The 24,572-nt window shown below is 44.4% G+C and overlaps 1 protein-coding gene across 2 annotated transcripts; it reads left to right on the plus strand.

The window, feature by feature from the left end:
* Positions 1 to 11,398: 11,398 nt before the first annotated feature.
* GNPNAT1 (glucosamine-phosphate N-acetyltransferase 1) lies at positions 11,399 to 23,146 on the plus strand. 2 transcript variants are annotated; one of them, XM_074957224.1, is made up of 6 exons: positions 11,399 to 11,529; positions 14,987 to 15,165; positions 16,423 to 16,485; positions 20,108 to 20,235; positions 20,714 to 20,775; positions 21,387 to 23,144. In XM_074957224.1, exons 2-6 carry the CDS (start codon positions 15,012 to 15,014, stop codon positions 21,532 to 21,534), a joined length of 555 nt encoding a protein of 184 aa, XP_074813325.1. In that variant the 5' UTR covers positions 11,399 to 11,529; positions 14,987 to 15,011; the 3' UTR covers positions 21,535 to 23,144. The 2 variants fall into 2 exon arrangements, with proteins under 2 accessions (XP_074813325.1, XP_074813326.1); XM_074957225.1 differs by lacking the exon at positions 11,399 to 11,529 and having other exon boundaries at positions 14,990 to 15,165; positions 21,387 to 23,146.
* The last annotated feature ends 1,426 nt before the right edge of the window (positions 23,147 to 24,572 follow it).

Below are 24,572 nucleotides of genomic sequence, written 5' to 3' on the forward strand. Positions count from 1 at the left end.
AGTGCACTTCCCATCGCTGAAGGGGAAATGTCATAACTGTAAATCTTGGCATAGTTACTGAAGAGAAAGCTAATCCTTGTAGTTTTCCTTGAACTCACCACACTGTGCTCAGGTTTTTCCAAGGGTCTCTGTCCGACCACTGCATGAGCTTTTGTTCCATTCGTGCTGCAATTTCTAGGCAGAACACCTCTTGGCAGAGCGAGGCTTCTCTTAGGCGTTGGTGGAATGGGAGCCCCACTTAGCTCAATGCTTCACTAGCTGATGATCTGAGAGGTTAAAGAGGTAATTTGCCAGGAAAAAGCCAAAACGCTTTTACTGAATGGATAAGAATATATTTTAGGTTCCTGATGGCTATCAGCTGTAGTTTGCTGGGCACTGTTCACAAAGGGCAACCAAACAAAAGCAGGGTTATATGAAATATACAGGGCCAGACTGTTGTTTTTTTTAAAGATGGCCCACTTGCAAAAGCACAGATGCAATTGCCCGTGCATGCTATTCTCCTCAGTGCATATGCAAACTGAGCACTTGCTCCTGAAAATAACAATCTCATTGTGATACTGGCCATACAACAAATTGGCCATGTGTGCCTGATAGCTCAGTAAAGCCATTGTAGTCAATGAAAAGATTCTTATTGAGTTCAGATGGTTTGGGATCAGATCCTAATTGCACATCCAAATGTAGGAGCTAGGGTGACCGGAGAGCAAGTGTGAAAAATCGGGAGCGGGGGTGGAGGGTAATAGGAACCTATATAAGACTAAGCCCCAAAATCGGGACTGTCCATATAAAATCAGGACATCAGGTCACCCTAGTAGAAGCAATTGGACCTGCATCCCTATGTGCACAACCAGGCCTACTTTTTAAAAAACCCAAAACCAAAAAAACAAAACTGGCTTTAAAAAGTCTTTGAAATGACAAAAATAAGATGGTTGTGTCCTGAAACATCCTCTGTGATGGTGGTACAGTCCTTTAGGCAATGACTTGCACAGTGTAAAAAATCTCTGGATTTTGTTGCAAATCTTGTGATATTTGGTATTTCTCTCACTGCCCCAGCTGCTGGACTCAAGACAATACAGTAGACTCGCAGCTTTCACTTTAAAAAAAGTGAGTTTCTAGCCCTCAGAGTTGCCGAGAAAAGCTTAAAAACAGGAACCTGTTAGTATCACAAACTGGAAGGCCAATTAAACAACCCCAAAATGCATTATTGTTTAAATCTTGTGATATGTAAACCAACCTCATGCTGCTCGACGGTTTGGGATCAACAGTACTTCTACCTTCAAATGGAATTATCTGCACAGACAAAGGTTGCCAGGCCCTAGTGAGCGGATGTTGGAAAACCTAACGATACAGACCATATATTTCTTTAGGCCCAGATCCTCAAGGGAATTAGGAGCCTAAATAGTTCAATGGGAGTTAGACACTTAAATACCTTTGAGGATCTGGGCCTTAATTCTTGTTTGGATCCTTTCAAGGCAATGTGAGACTTTAGGCTTCTGGCTTGTGAACTTCTCTGGGAGACGTATACCTTCTTATCCAGCTTGGCTAGGAAATATTTATATTTTGTTTGCTGCACACCTGTTTTTTCTAACACCTCCCTTTCCTCTATACTTAAATTATATTTGGCTTCTTGGCTAAAGATTGGGTAATAATTTCCAAAGAGGCAGACAGGTTCCAGATGCTCTTCTTCTTTCATAGCTGAAGTAATGTTACCATAAGTCCCGAATAGACACCATTTCCCAAGCTCCAGATGGCCATCTGGGTTGCTGGAGATCTTTGCCCAAGGGCTGCCAGATTTTCCCTGCAATTTTGTTAAATTATAGCAGGTATTTAGTTATCACAATTTGTCCGAGACTTAGGTTATATCCACACAGAAGATGTCTCAAATGGGGGCCTGTTTTTCCTAAGAAAGATTTACTGATGTGAGATAGGCAAAAGGATTCTGTCCTTTACCTAAATGGCTGCAGCATATTGAGCTGTTTTATGTAGTCACGATACAGACCTTAAATATTTTGCAACATTCAAGAATAGTGTGTGACTAGATAAAAAGTTACTCATTACAGATTAAAAAGATGCAAAACAAAATAATCTCATGGAATATCCGGCCCTGGGAATCTGTTTCCAAAACAGAGTATAAACAATTAGTTTGTCACCAGGAGTTATTCATTCTTACCGCGATTTGTCATATGGTCAAGTGAAGGGAGTGGGGTTTTCCTCTCACAAAGCAGGGTATTATTTTAGGCTCAGACATTTACATCAAGAAAATACATTTTCCATGACTCCACATGTCCTGGAGTAATTAATTTGTAACGTCCTCATCTTGAAATCTCCTTGCTTCAACTCCCTCAAACATGGAAAAGCCATGTATTTTTCTTGTTACAAAATGTTCCAGTATGGAACTGAAGCCAGAAAAGCAGAAATGTGTCATCCCAAACTCTGGCTGTGATGATTTAGTTGGGGCTGGTCTTGGTTTGAGCAGGGGGTTGGACTAAACAACCTCCTGAGGTTTCTTCCAACCCTAATCTTCCATGATTCTATGACCTGCCTAGTTCTATGAAAACCAAACCCAGGTCCCAGTGAAGTCAGAGGCAATTTTCCTTTGGCTACTGTGAGCCCAGGATTAGCCGTCACTGCTTGTCTTTAAAGAGGATTTTTTCAAGTGAACGTGTGCTCATGTATGAGAGATAGAGAAAGCTCGAACATTCAGGAGAGAGGAGATTACCTTAGAAATATCAGGAATATTAACTCTGATTTCCCCTAGTTTTGCTGAAGGACTTTCCATTCTCCGAAATGTTAATTAATCATTGAAGTTAAACAAAACCAAAACCAAACAAAAAGGGGTGTGAACAATCTAAAAATGCTTCCCCCTTTCTATTGCTCAACTTTCATTTGCCAAGGCCTGGCCTAGAGGCACTCATTGCACCCATTTAACTTAATCTCCTAATAAATCAGATTAGTTAAATCAGTTCATCTCCCTTGCATGGACGATCTTAAACTGGATTAAGGGTGCTTGGCATCAATTTAGCTTAATTCATAACTAGCATTTAAAAAAAACTTAATTAACAATTCCATATCTAATCACAAAAATATCTGAATGATTGAAAATGCTGAACATCAAGCCAAACCTGTACAATAACTGCTTAAAACAGCTCGTCATGCTGCAGATGTCACAGTTCAGGACAATTGCACCTTTATTCCGCTCTGTGGTCCAGCGAGGCACCTGGTTCCTCAGCCATCACCTCTCTTGAGTGGAGACCTGCATCTCTCTCCCTCCTGACCAGGTTTTTCCTGGATGCACAGTTCCCTGCCTACACTGTGATATCCCCAGAAAGGCAGACTGCTTAGCAAAGCACCGACACTGGCCTGTTTATCTTTCTGAAGGCTATAAACAGCATAATTGCCACAGTTATGAGTTACCACAGAAGTCTTTCTAAGCAAGCACATTTATTCTTAAGGTGAAAACACTATAGAAACACATATTAATAGCAATAAAGGAACCTACATGCATGCTAATAAGCTTGTCAGAGATCACCCATCAGTTTTGTGGGGTCTCAGTAGGCCAAAGACCTTCCGACCCTTCCCAGGAAGGATTGGCCCCCCCCCTCAAACCAGTCTTGGCTATTTGCTGGATCAGAAAGAGGGCCCTAAATCAGTTTAAACTCAGGCTATTTATCCAAAAATCCTTCATTTGTCTCTGGAGAATCTAGCTGGAATTATTCTATGCGAGCCTTTCCAGATGGTGGTATTTCTCTGGTGGTGTTGCAACTTGAGTGAATTTTCCCAATCACCACCCCCACCCCGCACCTCCTCACTCATTCTTAGTTCCTGGAGGAGCTGTGGTCACCCTTCCCCATGGAATTACACACAATCCCTGGCCCAGAGTGCTTACTACAATAAAATCTCCCAGAGATATTGCAGGAAATTGCCAGATCTGCCAGAGCAGTTGTTTAGGTAATGGACAGAATCCTTTCACCTATCTCACATCAGTAAATCCTGCCTCAGGAAAGGAAGTTACAACAAACGGAATTAAGCTAAACCAATTTTAGCCACTCAGTTTGATTTAAGTGTGTCTACACAAAGGAAGCAAACTGATGTAGTTAAATTGGTATAATTTCTATGTTTCTTTTAGCTATTGGAACATGTCATTTTCCTAGTTGTTCAGTCCCCGCGGAGTCTCTTAGCCTAGATAGGACCTTTAATGCCAAAGTGGATCCTAATGAGTAATCCATGAAGTTCCTAGTATGAACTGTACAAAATCCAGCTCATTCTGGCATCAGAGCTTTGGGTGTAACTCATATGAAGAGGGTGGTTGTTTTTTTTTAGTCTGGTCACTGTTGGGTAATACAAGTTAAAACTGAGTAATGTAGGTTGTTTCCATGGTAACAGAGTGTGATTCACTAAGAGGGTAAGACACTAGAGGGAATAAACATAGACAAGTGTGATTACACATCACAATCACATAATGGGAAGATGTCCATTCTGTAATGACCTTGTCCAGCACAACTTCATATTCAGTGTACATATGTTACCTGATCTCGACTTATAAAACAGGTTTAAGACTAAGCACTCATGGTTATTGTATTTTTAATAGGTGACACTGTGATGTAAAACACCCTCTGCCACGCTAGCTGGAGCTGCTCATGACCTTCAGTGCCGGCCTCAGGGCAGAGGGTCAAGAAGCAGGGCAGAGACCCCAAACTGGTGTTTCTATAATTGTCTAACCTATAATTAGATTTCACCAACCCAGTAACGTAAGTGTGAACTCCTAAAGCATTATAACAGTCTTACCATGGAGTCGCAGCCCTGGTCTACACTACAAGTTTAGGTCGAATTTAGCATCGTTAGGTCGATTTAACCCTGTACCCGTCCACACGACCAAGCCTGTTTTGTTGACTTAAAGGGCTCTTAAAATCAATTTCTGTACTCCTCCCCAGCGAGGGAAGTAGTGCTAAAATCGACCTTGCTGAGTCGAATTTGGGGTAGTGTGGATGCAATTCGACAGTATTGGCCTCCGGGAACTATCCCAGAGTGCTCCATTGTGACCGCTCTGAACAGCACTCTCAGTTCAGATGCTCTGGCCAGGTAGACAGGAAAATCCCCGGGAACTTTTGAATTTCATTTCCTGTTTGGCCAGCCTGGCGAGCTGATCAGCACAGGTGACCATGCAGAGCTCAGCAGCACACGTGACCATGGAGTCCCAGAATCGCAAAAGAGCTCCAGCATGGACTGAACGGGAGGTACTGGATCTGATCGCTGTATGGGGAGAAGAATCCGTGCAGGCAGAACTCTGTTCCAAAAGACGAAATGCCAGTATATTTGCCAAAATCTCCAAGGGCATGATGGACAGAGGATACACAGCAGTGCCGCGTGAAAGTTAAGGAGCTGAGACAAGCTTACCAAAAAACAAAGGATGCAAACAGTTGCTCCAGGTCAGAGCCCCGCACATGCCGCTTCTATGATGAGCTGCATGCAATTCTAGGGGGAGCCCCTACCACTTCCCCACCACTGTCCGTGGACACCTGCAAGGGGGAAGTCTCACACAACAGGGATGAGGATTTTGTGGTTGAGGAAGATGAGGAGGAGGAGGTTGAGGATAGCTCACAGAAGGCAAGTGGAGAATCCCTTCTCCCCGGCAGCCAGGAACTGTTCATCACCCTGGAGCCAATATCCTCCTAGCCCTCCCAAGGCGGGATCCCAGACCATGAAGCCAGAGAAGGCACCTCTGGTGAGTGTACCTTTATAAATATAGTACAGGGTTTAAAAGCAAGCGTGTTTAATGATTAATTTGCCCTGAAGACTTGGGATGCATTCGCGGCCAGTATAGCTACTGGAAAAGTCTGTTAACGTGTCTGGGGATGGAGCGGAAATCCACCAGGGACATCACCATGAAGCTCTCCTGGAGGTACTCTCTGTGTTAGCCTCAGGAGAATGATATAATTCATGGCCACCTGGTTGAAATATGGGAAATTTGTTTAAGGGGACATTCATAGAATCATAGAATCATAGAATATCAGGGTTGGAAGGGACCTCAGGAGGTCATCTAGTCCAACCCCCTGCTCAAAGCAGGACCAATCCCCAATTAAATCATCCCAGCCAGGGCTTTGTCAAGCCTGACCTTAAAAACTTCTAAGGAAGGAGATTCTACCACCTCCCTAGGTAACGCATTCCAGTGTTTCACCACCCTCCTAGTGAAAAAGTTTTTCCTAATATCCAACCTAAACCTCCCCCACTGCAACTTGAGACCATTACTCCTTGTCCTGTCCTCTTCTACCACTGAGAATAGTCTAGAACCATCCTCTCTGGAACCACCTCTCAGGTAGTTGAAAGCAGCTATCAAATCCCCCCTCATTCTTCTCTTCTGCAGACTAAACAATCCCAGTTCCCTCAGCCTCTCCTCATAAGTCATGTGTTCCAGACCCCTAATCATTTTTGTTGCCCTTCGCTGGACTCTCTCCAATTTATCCACATCCTTCTTGTAGTGTGGGGCCCATTCCTGCTGTTTGCCTTTGGCTGAAAAGAAATCATTCCTTTTTTTCCTCCCGCAGCTGCAAATGTTTCTACATGCCCCCATCATCTCCATCCCAGAGGCTAGCGCAGATTAGAAGGCAAAAAAACCGCACTTGCGATGAAATGTTCTCAGAGCTCATGCAGTCCTCCCACACTGAAAGAGCTCAGCAGAATGCATGGAGGCAGACAGTGGCAGAGTCCAGGAAAGCATTAAATGAATGCGATGAGAGGAGGCAGGAGCACAATGAAAGGAGGCAGGATGCAATGCTGAGTCTAATGGGGGAGTAAACTGACACGCTCAGGCATCTGGTGGAGCTGCAGGAAAGGCAGCAGGAGCACAGACTGTTGCTGCAGCCCCCATATAACCGCCTGCCCTCCTCCCCAAGTTCCATAGCCTCCTCACCCAGATGCCCAAGAACATGAGGGGGAGGCTACGGGCACCCAGCCACTCCACCTCAGAGGATTGCCCAAGCAACAGAAGGCTGGCATTCAATAAGTTTTGAACTATAGTGTGGCCTTGTCCTTCCTGCCTTCCCTCATCCACCACCCCACCCGGTGCTTCCCTCCTCACCCACCCCTCCCGGGCTACCTTGCAAGTTTTCCCCCTATTTGTGTGATGAATCTATAAAGAATGCATGATTTTGAAACAATAATGACTTTATTGCCTCTGAAAGTGGTGATCGAAGGGGGGAGGTGGGTTGGCTTACAGGGAAATAGAGTCAACCAAGGGGGCGGGTTTTCATCAAGGAGAAACAAACAGAACTTTCACACCGTAGCCTGGCCAGTCATGACACTGGTTTTCAAAGCTTCTCTGATGTGCAGTGTGCCCAGCTGTGCTCTTCTAATTGCCCTGGTGTCTGGCTATGCGTAATTGGCCAACGATTTGCCTAAACCTCCCACCCCGCCATAAAAGTCCCCCCCTTACTCTCACAGACATTGTGGAGCACACAGAAAGCAGCAATAACAATGGGAATATTGGTTTCGCTGAGATCTAACCTAGTCAGTAAACTGCACCAGCGAGCTTTTAAACATCCAAATGCACACTCTACCACCATTCTGCCCTTGCTCAGCCTGTAGTTGAACTTCTCCTTACTACTGTCCAGGGTGCCTGTGTACGGCTTCATGAGCCATGGGAGCAAGGGGTAGGCTGGGTCCCCGAGGATAACTATAGGCATTTCAACATCCCCAACAGTAATTTTCTGGTCTGGGAAGTAAGTTCCATCCTGCAGCTGTTCAAACAGACCAGAGTTCCTGAAGATGCGAGCGTCATGCACCTTTCCTGGCCATCCCACGTTGATGTCAGTGAAACATCCCTTGTGATCCACCAGTGCTTGCAGCACCATTGAAAAGTACCCCTTGTGGTTTACGTACTGGCTGCCAAGGTGGTCCGGTCCCAAGTTAGGGATATGCGTTCCGTCTATCGCCCCACCACAGTCAGGGAACCCCATTGCAGCAAAGCCATCTAGTATGACCTGCACATTTCCCAGACTCACGGCCCTTGATAACAGCAGCTCAGTGATTGCGTTGGCTACTTGCATCACAGCAGCCCCCACAGTAGATTTGCCCACTCCAAATTGATTTCTGACTGACTGGTCGCTTTCTGGTGTTACAAGCTTCCTGAAGGCTATTGCCACTCGCTTGTGAACTGTGAGGGCTGCTCTCATCTTGGTATTCCTGCGCTTCAGGGCAGGGGAAAGCAAGTCACAAAGTTCCATGAAAGTGCCCTTACGCATGCGAAAGTTTTGCAGCCACTGGGAATCATCCCAGACCTGGAACACTATTCGGTCCCACCAGTCTGTGCTTGTTTTCTGGGCCCAGAATCGGCGTTCCATGTCATGAACCTGCCCCATTACCACCATGATGTCCAAATTGCCAGGGCCCATGATTTGAGAGAAGTCTGTGTCCATGTCCTCATCACGATCGTGATCGTGCTGTCGTTGCCTCCTCGCCTGCTCTTGCAGGTCCTGCACATACTGCAGGATAATGCGCGAGGTGTTTGCAATGCTCACAACAGCAGCGGTGAGCTGAGCGGGCTCCATGCTTGCCGTGGTATGGCATCTGCAGGAGAGCAGAGTTGCAGCGGAAGCGGTGGATGACGACGGATGCCACGAGAATAGATATTTATACAGAACGACGAGAGGACCTGTGAGGTGGATTCATGGCACCAGGAGAGCAGAGTTGCAGTGGAAGTGGTGGATGACGACGGCGGTTAGCAGTCCTACTGCACCGTCTGCTGACAGCAGTATGGCATCTGCATGGAAAAAAGGCACTAAATGATTGTCTGCCCTTGCTTTCACGGAGGGAGGGGCGACTGACGACATGTACCCAAAACCACCCACGACAATGTTTTTGCCCCATCAGGCACTGGGAGCTCAACCCAGACTTCCAATGGGCAGCAGAGACTGCGGGAACTGTGGGATAGCTACCCACAGTGCAACGCTCCAAAAGTCGATGCTGACCATGGTAGTGAGGACGCACTCCGCCAACTTAGTGCGCTTAGTGTAGACATACGCAATCGACTGTATAAAATCGATTTCTAAAAATAGACTTCTATAAGATCGACCTAATTTCATGTTGTAGACATACCCTTCGTGATAGTTGGTCACTTTACATCAAAAATCACAACACTATTCAGGTTACTCCCAATCACAAAGGACCAGTCACTTAGCCCAAGTCAGTTTGCACCTTAGATCTCACACTAAAGACGATGCTTGCAGCCAATTCTATAGTAAACTATGTAAGGATTTATTAACTAAGAAAAGAAATGAAAGAGTTATTACAAGGTTAAAACAGGTAACATATATACACAGATGAGTGACAGTTACAGGTTTAAAAGGTGACTGAGTAAAAGTAAGCTGTTAGCTCTGAATGTCTTTTATGGCTAACCCAGGCCTGTTTTGTAGCTCCAGCCCAGGGAGAGTCCAAACAGCGAAAGAGATAACACATTTTCTTGTCAGCTATTTTTATTTCTTTCTTCCAGAATTCAAGCTGAGGGGACCTAGCCTCTTTATGGGTGCAAGGGGGTAATTAATAAAGTCTTTGTATTGTGATGCCCCACAATGGCCAATTTAGTTTTGATAGGTCTTCTCGATGAACAGGAGATGATCTCTTTTGACTGGGTTGACAGTTACCATGCAAAAACTTAAATATTACCTTACAGCAGATGATAAAGAAATTGAGAGATTAATGAATGCAGCAATTTACATGTATTTTATAAAGTCTAAAAACTAAATAAGTCCAACACCCATCTTAACATTTCTGACAGACAGGTGAAACAGACTGGTTTCCAGCAATGAATTTGTCAGTGCTCAGCTGAGCCTAAGCCTTGGCAAGAGCTAGCCCCTGGTCTGCCAGTGTCCCAACCTCATTCCCCCTCCCTTACTAAATCCCTGGGGCCCTAAGAGGGCCTCAATGTAGAGCACAAATCACAGGAAAATGCTTGATAGATGCTAGATGGTTGGGCAACCTCTGTGTTGGTTGATAGAGCCCCAGTGCCACCCAAAAGCATCTGAAGATGGTAAATTTCAAAATGGTCGGATGCTTTAGTAATGAGAGCTGCCACTTGTGCCATTAATGTCGGCGATTAACATTTCTATAGAGCTTCCAATCAGAACAATCCCAAAACATTTTACACATAGAATATTCTGTACATAGGACTCATATCACCCCCTACTGACATGCAGCCACCTCTGAAGTAAAAAGAGAGCAGCTGTTCAGCATTACACACCAAAAATGCCCAACATTTTACAGCAGGAAATGAAGAAAACTGTAATCAAGTGAAGCTACAAGGGGAATTATATGAGGCAGTGTGTGGCTGCAAACTGGAATTTCTCCAGCATAGTGTTTTAAACACACTCTATATGTCAAAGGTGCCGTATGGGTTTTTAGTGTCCACAAGTGGCCCAGGCCTTGGTTTTACGTTCCCTCCAAAACACACTTCTGAGGTTGATCAAATCCAATAAAAAATCTTTATTGGCAGGCCAAGCTGTACAAATATTGCCAAATTATAAAAAGATGGAAAGCTCAGACAGGGGAGGAAGATGCAATGTGTCAAACATCATCTGCCCAGGTTAGAGACACTGGAATGCCCAGCTTGGTGGTGGCGGTGGCATGTGGAAGGGCATTTATCTCTTGTGCCTAGTTGTTGTTAATGTCCATTCCTGGTTGTGAGGCAGATGCCTACATGCCACAATCGGGGGGGAAAGGTAGGTGGAGGGGTCCCGAGTCTCTGTAGGGATTGGGGAGCCCCAGGTCGGGGGGGGGGGAGGATTTCCCTGGGAGGAGGGACTCCCCAGGTGTGGGGAGGGGCCCCGAGTCTCTGTAGGGATTGGGGAGCCCCAGGTCGGGGGGGGAGAGATTTCCCTGGGGGGAGGGGCTCACCAGGCAGGGGGAGGGGCCCCGAGTCTCTGTAGGGATTGGAGAGCCCCAGGTCGGGGGGGAGAGATTTCCCTGGGGGGAGGGGCCCCGAGTCTCTGTAGGGATTGGGGAGCCCCAGGTCGGGGGGGGGAGGATTTCCCTGGGAGGAGGACTCCCCAGGTGTGGGGAGGGGCCCCGAGTCTCTGTAGGGATTGGGGAGCCCCAGGTCGGGGGGGGGAGGATTTCCTGGGGGGAGGGGCTCCCAGGCGGGGGGAGGGGCCCCGAGTCTCTGTAGGGATTGGGGAGCCCCAGGTCGGGGGAGGATTTCCCTGGGGGGAGGGGCTCCCCAGGCGGGGGGAGGGGCCCCGAGTCTCTGTCGGAAGTGGGATGCCCCCATGGGGGTAGCCCGCAGGGGGGAGGGGTCCCGAGTAGGAATTGGGGCGCCCCCGCCGGGGGGAGGGGCTCTCCTCGCCCAGCCCCGCCCACTCAGGCTCCGGGCCGCCCAGCGCTTTGCCCGGAGTTCCCGCGGGGCGGGGCCCGCGGATTGGCTCTGCGTCCGCCTGCGTGTTGGCCCCGCCCCTGCCACGTCCGTGCGGCGAGCGCGGCGCGGAGCCGGCGTTGAGGGGAGGCCGCTGGAGCCCCGCGCCCGTCGCTGCGTGAGCGCCCCGGGGGGTAGGTGGGGGACCAGGTTGGGGGGGTTGTTCGGTGGGGGGGTACGTTCAGTGTGAGCTACGGGAGGGGAGGTCTGGGGAGATACAGTAGTTTAAGGGGGGGTGCTGGCTGGGGCGGGTACACAGTGGATGGGGGCTGGGCTGAGGGGGCACACGTTGGGAGAAGGGGGGCTGGACTGGGGATACCGGGTGGGTGGGGGGCTGGATTAGGGGATATCCAGGGGTTGGGGCTGGACTGGGGGAGCACATGGTTGGGAAGGAGGTTGGGGCTAGGGGGCTCCTGCTGTGTGGGGACTGGGGTGAGACTGTGTGTGGGGCAGGCAGAGTGGGGGATATGGTGGGGGGGACAGGGGGATGAGAGTGTAGGGGAAAGAAGTCTCTTTTCTCCTAGCCTAAGGCTGACCCTGGGTGTACTTCATTGTAACTTTTCCATGCAGGCTAAGCTAGCGTTCACCTGTGGCTGGGATCCCTGGACAGCTCTCCCTTAGGGGAAGTCTGCCTGGTCTCCTCTAAAGAGATGTTCACTCCCCTCCTGGCTTTGTTTAATTAACTATGGCGACTAATGGCTCTGTGAGAATACAAATTTTAAGTACAGTAGAACCTCAGAGTACGAACACCTCGGGAATGGAGGTTGTTCGTAACTCTGAAATGGTCGTAACTGAACAAAATGTTATGGTTGTTCTTTCTAAAGTTTACAGCTGAACATTGACTTCATACAGCTTTGAAACGTTACTTTGCAGAAGAAAAATGCTGCTTTCCCTTGATTTTTGTAGTAGTTTGTTTAACACAGCACGGTACTATATTTACATTTTTTTTTTTTCGTTTCTGGTGCTGCCTGATTGTGTACTTCCAGTTCCAAATGAAGTGTGTGGTTAACAGGCCAGTTTGTAACCCTGGTGTGCGTAACTCTGAGATTCTACCATAGTTCTGTTGCCATCTGCCCTGATGTGTCCTGGAGACTAGCACAGCACAATGATGTCAGAAGGGAGTGGAAGGAGGCAGGTGTCTCAGAGTTGCTACAGTGAGGACATGTTTCAGAGTAACAGCCGTGTTAGTCTGTATTTGCAAAAAGAAAAGGAGTACTTGTGGCACCTTAGAGACTAACCAAATTATTTGAGCATAAGCTTTCGTGAGCTACAGCTCACTTCATCACATGCTTTTTCCACACACCTTCAGTGTGGTTCAAACTCTTCCTGATGGTGTAAGCTCCCAGCTCACTTGACTTCCTTGGAGATTGCTCACATGTCCCCAACTGCAGAACGTGGTCTTAGAAGTGGAAATTCCCTATAATTAGTTTGCAGTACACTGAAATAGTTTTTGACTGCCCCTTTCCTGCCAGGCCCCCTCATCTCTGGCAAAGGAGGACAGGACTTTTTCAAAGCATATTCATGTCTGTTTAAACTGTCATGGGTGCTGATATTGAACAGGTCCTCTGCACTCCTTCCCAGTCTGAGCTGGGATTGATCCAAGCTCCTATTGGTTTCTAGAGGAAACCCAGGTACCAGCCAACCTTGTGTCTTGTAGCTTTGAATTATATAAGTTAGTTTATTACGTTATCAAAATAATACTAAATGAAAAGATGTTAATTTTCCTGGTGTTCTCTTCTCTAATATTTCTTTTCAGTGTGTGTTCTGAGCATTCTCTAACACAATACTGAAATTACTTCCAATTTTGTTCTGCATAGATCAGCCATGAGTTCTGGGTAAGCTTTTTAAAGAGAGAGGTTAATAGCAGCATAGGATGATCCAGCAACTAAAACTAGGCATGCTCGGGTTTATTTAGTCCGACATAACATTAGCTATCATATGAGATACCAGGGCTATGGCTTGAATTACAGTGGCTTAGTTCTTGTCAGCCTTAGAGTAATTCAAACACATATTATAGCTTGAAAGTCCACTATAGACATTGGCATGATCTAGTCACTAAAGCCCAGGACTGGGCATCAAAAAGCCTGCATTCCCATTCCTGGCTTTCCTGAGACCTTGGGAATGTCACTTAACCTCTTGGTGCCTCAGTTTCACCACCTTTTAAAATTAAGGTAATACTTAGCTACCGCATAAGAGTACTAGGCTTAATTTGATTGTATAGCTCCGTGAGATCCTTCAGTAGAGGTTCAGTGTTACTTCCAATTTTTTTTTTTAAAGGTAGGTGGAGAGTTTCTGTTAGCGTTTAGCCAGAAGGGATATACACTGCAGATGTTTTCATTTAAGTATATCAGTGTTTGTGAAAAGGGCGTATATGTAAAGGTCATCGTATACCAGCAGGTAGAGAGAAAATATTTAGTGCTTCCTGTTGTACTCACAGTGCTGCCTTCTGATCTGACACTTCTGTGCTCTGGATTCCATTAAAATGCCTCATACGTAACACATTCTGCATTTTTCCCTAGACAGCATTACAGAGATGTTGCACTGTCTTATAATTCATGTAAAAGGCATTTTTTTAAATATAGGGATCCCAATAAAATACGTTTTACAACTTAGTTTACTTTGGCATGTCCAGTGGTATATATGAACACTGTATCTTGCATTGAAGAGCGGTGGCTTTTTGGTTCAACTGAAGATAGATAAAGAGGACTCTTTTTAAAAAAGAAAATCTAGCCTCAGAAGTCGCTCTTTTGCGTTCTAGTTCATTTTATATACCCCATCAGATAGTCTAGTTACAGAAGCCACACACACACACAAATAATGTACCTCTAAATTAAAGAAATCAGCAAAATTTCCCTTGTTTCCCATTTTTTATTCTCGTCCCCCGACCCACTGAATAACAAACATTTCCCTCATGTTCTATTTTAATCATTTACAGTTGTCAGACTGTAACCATGGCAGTATTAGCCAAGTGGTAAAACAGTCAGTGAAAACCTACACCTTTCAGTAAAGACTGCATTTGATTTTGTAAATTTTAAACTACTAGTGTGGCCTTGAATGAATAGTTGAAAAAAAAATTCTGTCAGCAAAAAGTGTGTAATTTTGCTTATCCAAATTGCAGTCTGTATAGTTTTGAGGTACAGTAGCGAAGTTTGCATTTCTTCTTCTTTATTTGGAGTGCTAGATTTTTTGAACTGGGTGTAAATGCTAAGCATACTGTACAAAATCTGCTCTAGTTACCTTAATTCCATAAGAAGTTTGATTCATTAGCACAAAAATTAAGTTGCTATTCAAATGGGCTTTACTTAACATGCATTAAGGAACTTCAAAGTATGTACTTTTATTGTTTGTTTTTAACCCCAAATCCTGCTAGGTTCTAGTTCAAACAGTACAACTGCTGATAAAGTAAATAGGAGATTAAATTTCATTAACTTCTCATTGCATCATAGAGAAAACACATGTTACTGTGTAAATAGCTGGAATAAGGGTATAAACGTAAAATCATGTTACTATGTAGCTACCAGGATTACTGGGTATAAATATTAACTCAATCTCAAATGTTTTTTATAGAATGCATCTATGTTTTGATTTCAGTACACCTCCTGCAACCCCTGCTGCCATGATGCCTGATGACACACCAATGTTTGACCCAGGTCTCCTTCAGGAACTTGACTGGAGCCAGAACATAGCAACATTTTCTCCTGCCATCTCGCCTTTAGACCCAGGGGGTGGTTTAGTTCTGAGACCCCTTTGCACTGCTGATATAAATAGAGGTGAAGTCCAGTTCTATTTCCTATTGTGTAATGAATATTGTGGATCAGAATTGTACACAGTGCAACCTGCACTCAACCATTTCCAGTAGGTTGCCCTCACTTCATTATTAACCATTTTGAAATCGTTCTGAGATTTACAATCCAATCCAATCTAATCTGTCCTTTAGTTGAGAACCACCTCTTATATCTCGTCTAGGTCCGTATAGGGCCCCATTGTGGTAGCTGAGTGCTTAGGCGTTTGATACTTGCTCGTGGTCACTTAAAACAGGTTTTCCCGATATTTAGAATGCACTAAAAACAAATCTTAAAGCTCAAATCTTTCAAGTAATCCACACGTTCCTGTTCATCACAATCTCTTGTAGAAGTAACATACATGTCTTTTTAAAAACAATATACTGATTCGTATTCATTTGAATGTTAGAAAATTCAACCAATTCTTTAGCTGTGGAACTTGGGAAAACTTGTTTTGAAAATACAGTTCAACATTCAGATTATTTCTCTGAGGATCCATGAAAATGTAAACCTGATAGGGTATGTCTACACTGCAATTAAACACCTGTGACTGGCCTTTGTCAGCTGACTTTGGGCTCATAGGGCTCAGGCTATGGGGCTGTTTAATTGCAGGGTAGAGGTTCAGGCTTGGGCTGGACCGCAGGCTCTGAGAACCTGCAAGGCTGTAGGGTCGTACCCGTAGTTTCTTAGCATTCTGTCTTTGCTTTGATTCACATCTCTTGTCTGCTTTCAAAACACTTCATTGTTACAGCATTAGACAATCATTTAACATTGCTTATGGCGTGAGTTCAAAATTAATGTTGAATTCGCTTTCAGGATATAGAATTCTGTCAGTATACGTATGGAGTATGTGGAGTTCTTTACATGTAACTAAACTAGATGGTAGGTGGTATATGGAGAAATCTGTTCCCTTCACATCATGAATCTCAACGTACTTAAAAACTTCACTTTACTTGGAAAACGTCAATGTTGCTTTTGTGTGGTATGTGTTACATATCTTGAAGGAATACAAGGGGGCGTTCTAGGAGCTGTTTCAGTAATCATTCAGGTGTCACATTGTCTCCTCTGCGTGGGTACAACTATATGGTGTAAAGTGCTATTTTTGCTTGCATAATTGTGTGCACAGACTTACAGATTAGAATTTGTACCTGAAATGCTGGAGCCATATTCTTTGGGCTTCTAGTTAATTGCTGATCTTTATCTGGCATTAAACTTTTTTGTTGTTGTTGTACTTTTCTGCAACAGGCTTTTTTAAGGTTCTGGGTCAGCTGACAGAAGCTGGAGTTGTCAGCCCTGAACAGTTTATCAGTGAGTACATTATTCGTTATTTTGGCATTTGAAAAGGGGAAGGGTGGAAACAGGAAGTTATTAATCTTGACAGCAATCTGATCATGAATGAACCTCTTGACTTCTGTAGCTGGATGATGCCACAGGAGAGTTTGTTAGCCCAGGCCTCTCCAGGCAGATTTCAGCATTTTGAGATGGTTTAGAATCTCATGGTCACTGTGACATTCATTCGCCTGTCCCAGGTGACTTCAGAGTTCACGCGCACAAATGGGACAAATTCTAGTTCTTTGTGTTCAGGTAGAGTTTTAGAGAGAACATGTCTTGTCATGGTCTGTCCATCACCACTTGCAGTTTGAAGTTGGGGCTTGTCTTTGCTCCTGTTGAGGCAGTGAGCTTGTTTCACAGATTCCAAGGCCAGAAGGAACCATTGTGTTCTCCTAGTCTGACCTCCTGTGTAACTAGGGCCCTACCAAATTCATTGTCCATTTTGGTCAATTTCACAGTCATAGGATTTTTTAAATTGTCAATTTCACGGTTTCAGATATTTACATCTGAAATTTCACAATGTTATAACCATGAGGGTCCTGACCCAAAAGAGGGTTGTAAGGGGGTCATGGTATTGCCACCCTTACTCCTGTGCTGTTGCTGATGGAGGTGCTGCCTTCAGAGCTAGGCAGCTGGAAGCGCAAACATGAGGGTCTCATGGTATGGGGGGATGTCATCACTTTCTGAGCAGGGGTAGGGCCAGCCTTACAGTGAGTGACCACCCAGGGCCCCGTGGTCAGGGGGGCACTGTGGTTCCACACACACACACACACACACCCCGCTTCCCCCCCCAACTCAAGGCCTCTTTAACCTCCAAATGCTGGGCCTGGAGCCGGGGATGGGCAGGGGTGGGGGCAAGGTGCCAGAACCTTTGTAGAAGTGCGGGGGGGGGGGGGGCCCACACACCCTCACTTTTTAACATGGGCGTAGTTTGAGGGGCCAGGAGGCGGTACTGTTTCATGGTGTGGGAGCTGATAACCGTGATCAGGTCCCCCACCGTGAAGTGCAGCTCTTACCCAAGGCTTGCAGTCTGTGAGGGCAACTCCACCTCCTAGCCCCCCAAACTGTGCCCTTGTTAAAAAGTCAGAGGGATATGGCCTCCTGAGCCGCCTGGTTCCAATGCTGTCCTGGTGGGGCTGGGGAGGGACAGAACGGGACTTCCTCTTCTCCTACAGGGGCCGCTCCCAGGGCCGGGTTAGATCCACCTCTGGGAACTTCCCCCTGGCTGCAAGAAGCTCTGCAGCTGATCCCTGCGCAATGAGCCCTCCCCCCGTGGTTGGGAAGTGATGGGGGCAGGAAGCAGTGCGGGGATGTGGAGCTGCTGCAGCTGGAGGAGGTTCCCGGAGGTGGGTCTCACCTGGCCAGCCCCCATCACGACCCTTGGTGAGTTGTTCCAATGGTTAATTACACTCACCATTATTTCCAGTCAGGATTTGTCTAACTTCAACTGCCAGCCATTGGACCGTGTTATACCTTTCTCTGCTAGACTGAGGAGTCCATTATTAAATATTTATTTCCCACATACTATAGATATTTTTAGACTAATCATGTCCCCTCTTAACCTTCTCTTTGTTAAGCTAATTAGGTCAAGCTCTTTGAGTCTATCACCATAAGGCATGTTTTCTAATCCATTAATTATTCTTGTGGCTCTTTTCTAAACCCTCTCCAATTTATCAACATCCTTCTTGAATTTTGGGTACCAGAACACACTATTCCAGCAGCAGTCGCATCAGTTCCAAATATAGAGGTAAAATAACCTCTTTGCTTCTACTCGAGTTCCCATTTATGCATCCCGGGATTGTATTGGCTCTTTTGGCCACAGCATCACACTGGGAGCTCATGTTCCACTGATTATCCACCGTGACCCCCCAAAACTTTTTCAGAGTCACTGCTTCCCAGGATAGAGTCCCCCATCCTGGAAGTATGACCTACATTCTTTGGTATTCATTTACATTTAGCTGTATTAGAATGTATATCATTTGCTTGAGTCCAGCTTACCGAGTGATCCAGATTGCTCTGAATCAGTGACCTGTCCTCTTCATTGTTTACCACTCCTAATTTTTGTGTCATCTTGAAACTTTATCAGGTCACTGATAAAAATGTTAACTAATGTGGGGCCAAGAACCCAGCCCAAATCACATTCTGAGACTTATCAGTTAGCCTGTGTTTAATCCATTTAATATCTGAGTATATTATGTCAACACTGTTACCTTTATCTACCGAACTTGTAATCTCATTAAAAGAGAGAGAGACCAAGAAAGGGTATGTCTACACTGGCAAGTTTCTGCGCAACAAGTTTATCCACTTTTATTAAAGCGCTGGAATTAAACCACTGTTGCGTGTCCACTCTATGCTCCTTGTGACGCTGGAGCGCATCCACATTAGCAACTCTTGCAATGGCAAAGAGAGCAGTGCATTGTGGTAGCTATCCCACTGTGCAACTGGCCGCAGGGTGCCTCGGGAAGGGCTTGCAATGCCTCACGGGGAAGGCACAGTGTCCCATGATGCTGATTTCTCAATCCCATTGTTCCATGGGCATCCTACTAGATTCCCAGCTGCTTTTCAACTGAAGCGGAGGGTGGGGCAGAGTGTATGACAGGGAATGTGCGTGTATGGAGAGGGGGGGAGAGAGAGAGAGAGTGTGTGTGTTTTGGGGGACAGAGTGTGTCTCACACACACACCCTCAACAGCACAAGCATTCCACATTAATGGTTTGCTTTGTGTCCCGGAGCAGATCAGCACAGGACACAAGGGCTGTCAGCTTTGAAAGAGGAGGGGCAGCCAGCCATGGTTCAAAACCATGAGCAGACCGGCCACTTGAGGGGTAATGGGACCCTTCCGGAGGCCAGCTGATTGCTTTCTGTGCTGTAATGTGTTTACACTGCCAATACAGCGCTGGAGCCTCTGCACTGTAAGGCTTCCGACTCTCGTCGAGGTGGGATTTTTTTGCAGCGCTGCAGCTGAGGAGTTTCTGCGCACAAAGTGGCTTGGCAGGCTGTACACCTTGGGAGTTACACTGCAGAAAGCGGCTTTACTGCGCAGAAACTTGCCAGTCTAGACAAGGCCTGAATTAGGATCTGTTTTCCATAAACCTGTGTTGATTTGCATTAATTACATTACCCTCCTTTAATTCTTCACTGAGTCCCATACCAGCTGTTCCATTATCTTGCCTGTGATCAGTGTCAGGCTGACAGGCCTATAATTACCCAGGTCATCCTGTTACCCTTTTTTCATTGGTCTGCTTACAAAAACTAATAGGGCTTCAAGCTAAAGTCTGTCACTGTGAGGAAGAGTGTTCTATCTTGATCTTAGCGGGTCTGTGATGCTAGCAGCAAGGGAAGGGTCTTCTCCCTGCATCTCAGAACACAGGAATTTGTATTGTCTACTCTTTTTTGGCCATTTCCATCCTAATTTGAAACAGATCCTTTTTGACCCTGGAGTTTTGTCCGTTTCTAATTTCCTGATCGCCTCTTGGGTTGTGGCGTTGAATTCTTCAGTGCTATGAATTAGAATTTATCCTTCGAAATAAGTTCATGTGGCTGTTAGACACATTTTATTAATGGATTAGAACTATCTTACTATTTTCCTGTTCCCACAGAAACCTTCGAACACATGAAGAGATCCGGTGATTACTATGTGACTGTTGTGGAAGATACAAATCTGGGACAGATTGTTGCTACAGCAACACTGGTTATAGAACATAAATTTACTCATTCATGTGCAAAGGTGTGTTTGTGCATTCCAGACTGTAATTATAGAGAAAAAAATGACATTAAACTAATTGTTTTTCAAAAATAGTAAATACAGTTTACTGTCAAACTGAATAAGATTAGTATACTCTTCATGTAAGCTACAAAGACATTTTAAGATCTGTAAAAAGAAAAGGAGAACTTGTGGCACCTTAGAGACTAACCAATTTATTTGAGCATAAGCTTTCGTGAGCTACAGCTCTGATGAAGTGAGCTGTAGCTCACGAAAGCTTATGCTCAAATAAATTTGTTAGTCTCTAAGGTGCCACATGTCCTCCTTTTCTTTTTGCGGATACAGACTAACACTGCTGCTACTCTGAAACCTGTCATTTTAAGTTCTGTTTTCCTTGCCTGTCAAAATATGATGCAATGGTAGAGATTCACTTGTTAATTTAACTGAAAAATGACTTAAAGGTGCTATAGTAAACTGAACACACACACATATATTTCCTCAGAGAGGAAGGGTAGAAGATGTTGTAGTAAGTGACGAATGCAGAGGAAAGCAGCTTGGCAAACTGTAAGTATTTCTTCACAGTCTTTACCTTGTAACACCATACAGGTCAGGAACCCCGTATATCCCATCCAGCTTCTAGCATCTGTTAACACACATGCTATAGTTGCTTCGATGAACATGTACTGATCAATAACTAGGCTCAAGCCGTAACAAATCACTCCTCTGCGTGTGCATGCGGACATGGGCACACCCCTCAAGTCACATTGTGCTCGAGGGCATGTTTGACTAATGAATTGCAAGTACCTACCTAACAGCTGAAATGAACTGCCCTTTAATAGATGCTTCTACATTCTCCATGGGAAGTTAGCTAATCTGTTTTAATTCATGTGAATCATTTTACACAATGGCATTTCATGATCTACTGTAAGAAAGGGTGCTGTGCTTCCTTCATGCCGCTGCAACAAACTCAAAATGAATTTTTTTCCCGAAGTAAAAGTTGAAGTAATATTTCAGGTAGAAAACTGAACGGCCTCTATCACTGCAGTTTAAGCTTCTACTACACAGAGAGGTCTCATCTAATAGTAGTAGTGAAATGTTTGCATTCATGCTGAAGAACTGAACTTTAATTGATCCAATGCCATTTTATATAACCATTGGTGTTCTGTCTCTTTCAGATTAATGTCTACACTTACGTTGCTAAGTAAGAGACTGAACTGTTATAAAATTACTCTCGAGTGTCTGCCCAAAAATGTGGCTTTCTATAAAAAGTTTGGATATTCAGTATCTGAAGAAAACTACATGTGTCAAAAATTCTTTAATTAAGAACTTCCAGCTTCTCTTTTTGTGAAGACTATTGGTGGAGGACCTTGTGATACGAACTCATTCTCTTCATGGAAAATTTAAATAGTTTGTCGCTGCAAATGTAATGAGCCCTGTAGATACCGGACAACAGATGTGTAAAAATTGCAATTTGAATGACATTTTCAAAGGTCTTGGGGGGTGATGAGTTGTTGGTACTAATTTTACTACTGTTCAGCCTAAGTGAAGCTTTTTTTTGTTTTGTTTTTTTGTTCTTAGCTGGGTTATAAAGGGTATGGTTTTTAACAAAAGGTATATATTTTTAATCACAAAATTTTTCTTGCCTTGTATTTTTCTAAAGTTCTGCGCTTCTTGGTAGCCAAAGGGCAGGTAGTGTGGGGGTTTAGCTTCTCTCTGTACTTCATTGAAGGAAAATGTAATCTGTGTGGGGAACGCACCCTATTACGCAGCAGTAGTAAGGCAGAAAAGGAACTTGTTTTATTTCTAACCTTAAAACGTAGACTTCAGTGCTATTGACATTAATGTACCTAAAAGTTTAATAGCCATTAGCTTCCAAAAATTAGATTGAACAGATTAGAGTTGGAGGGTATAATGTGGCTATAGTAGACATTTATTGGCCATACTTCATTTATATTTTAAAATATCAACTGAATACGGACTACATATTCAGGCCCTGCACTTTAGCTGATATATTGGAAAGATTCAAAGCAGTCACTTATAAACTTGTGGCTTGTGCACAGAGCAAGGAAATTCTAAAGTTGTTTAAAGTGCAAAATATTTCTCTCATCTTGAGTAAGGCTTTCCGTATGTCTGTTCTGTTTAGATTAATGTCATTTGAGAACAGGAGTTAACACCTTCTGTATCAGTGGTGTGCTCCAAGTTAGTGAACACATTTGACTTATTACTTGCCACGCTTGATTCTACTGGGCCAGATGTACATTCTTCTCTGATGGTAACTGCTTACACAAATTGAATTGCTGATTAGCAAAGAAATCCCAAATCCTGGTACCAAAGGCTTGAAGCTGCTTTGGATTGTCCTGTCTGCTCTGAACATTGGGTAAAGGATTTTAGCAATTCTTGCCACTGATGGCAAGAAAACCCTTGTTTCAATGGTAACATATGGTGGGAGAGTGACAAAAACTACAGTTATGAATAGGGTATTGTGAGTAATGAAGGTTCCTACAGAACAATCTCTTCTTGTTTTTGAACAATTAGGCCTTAGAAACTGTTCTCTTTTCAGCTGAGGACTACTTTAAGTTGTGGTGAGGGTTCTATTTAATGTAATTGATAGTACTCTAATATATTGTTTTCTTGGTGATGTCTAGGTTTTATTTATTTTTTTAAAAAAAGCATTGTTTAATCCAAAATAAACAGACTGCCATATTGTCCTCGCCCTTAGTGTGTTTCACATTGAGGTTTATACCAGCTGTGTGTATACTTCCTTAAAATTGTCTAGATACAACCTGAGCGTTTTTGCCTTCCTTCGTCTGGAGATCACCTTTTTAAAATATCTGTTAAAGATCATAGTCTCTTTTCTCCGCGTGATTTAAATAAGGATATTGGATGCAGACCACACTTTCTTCAGAACGACCATTCCTGAGCTCTGTAAGGAGAGACTACAAAATAAAGAAGCCCAGTAACACTAATAGTAGCTAATTGGAGACTATCAATCACTTGAACTTTACCAGTCCCGGAGCTGGAGCACTCCTGTTTACTCCACCTGGGGGTCCTAAACCTGAGCTAAACAGTCCAACCCTTTGCTGAGTGTGACAGAAGCACACCTAGCTGTTGGGAGACGGGACAGTATGTCAGTGTATTTTTGCTACCAGCCAAGTTTAAAATGAACACATTATTGCTGAGAAAGCTAGCAGCAGGGCAGAAACACACAGCCTCTCTCTTCCTTGCGTTAACCTTATGAAGTTCAGAAGGTGCTAGTGGACGTTTAAATAAGGAAGTGACTTTCAAGCCTTTGTGATTAAGACTCCAGCTTCCTATCAGAAGTGACAGCTGGTTTATGCGACACCAGGTTAATGTGGATTTTCCTGTTCTTCACAACTTTAATCAGATGTTGAACTTTATCTAGTTTAAAGTACATTACAGTATGCAGTGGTCTTCCAGGGGGTACATCATCTCAGCTAGAGATGTGCCTATCAGGCTACATAAAAAGCACTAGCGAAATCAGTACAGACTAAAATTTTGTACAGACAATGACTTGTTTATACTGCTCTATAGACTATACACTGAAATGTAAGTACAGTATTTCTATTCCAATTGATCAGTTTTATAACTTTATATGGTAAAAATGTGTGTCAGCCATTGTTCAGGAATAGTGTGCTGTGACACTTCTGTATTTTTATGTCTGATTTTTGTAAGCAAGTCGTTTTTAAGTGAATTGAAACTTGGGGGTACACAAGACAAATCAAGACTCTTGAAGGGGTACAGTCATTTGGAAAGGTTGAGAGCCACTGATCTACGGGACCTTGTCCGTTCAGGTCCTTATTAGAGTGAGATGGTTCCTGCCCTCATTGCTTCCCAATTAAAAATAACTGGTAAGTTCGTAAGACAACTTGTACAAGAACATGTAGGGAGCTGTTATAGGCCTACCTTATATTGATTTAAGACAGTTAAAGGCTTTGGTCTATTACATGTTGGATAATGCATTTACTGGGAGAAATCCAGCTCATGTATCTTGCTCTGACTGGTACAAGCTTTCCAAAGTACTGTTCACTCTGTATCAGAGGCTACGTTCTGAACCCTGGCAGACTGATGGTAGCAAAAGCAGCAGTTGTTGAAGTTACCTCTTCCTATTAAGCAGGGTGGCTACTGCACCTTTAGCTGTGCCAGTCATCTATGACTTGATAACTTAAGATGAGGGTTAGACACAGTTAAACCTTATGGAGTTAACTTAGGCTACGTCTACACTACTGTGGTAAGTTGACCTGCGCTATGCAACTCCAGCTACGTGAATAACATAACTGGAGCCAACGTACCTTAGGTCTAGTTACTGCAGGGTCTACACAGCAGGGTGTCGACAGGAGAAA

The sequence above is a fragment of the Natator depressus genome, chromosome 6 (genome assembly GCF_965152275.1).
Source record: "Natator depressus isolate rNatDep1 chromosome 6, rNatDep2.hap1, whole genome shotgun sequence".
Taxonomy (NCBI): Eukaryota; Metazoa; Chordata; order Testudines; family Cheloniidae; genus Natator; species Natator depressus.

Excerpts from the sequence above, each read along its gene's own strand:
- GNPNAT1 (XM_074957224.1), top strand. The coding sequence starts at position 15,012 with ATGATGCCTGATGACACACCAATGTTTGACCCAGGTCTCCTTCAGGAA. Across the intron at positions 16,486-20,107 it reads CAGCCCTGAACAGTTTATCA|AAACCTTCGAACACATGAAG; the intron begins GTGAGTACATTA and ends CTGTTCCCACAG. Across the intron at positions 20,236-20,713 it reads TTACTCATTCATGTGCAAAG|AGAGGAAGGGTAGAAGATGT; the intron begins GTGTGTTTGTGC and ends ATATTTCCTCAG.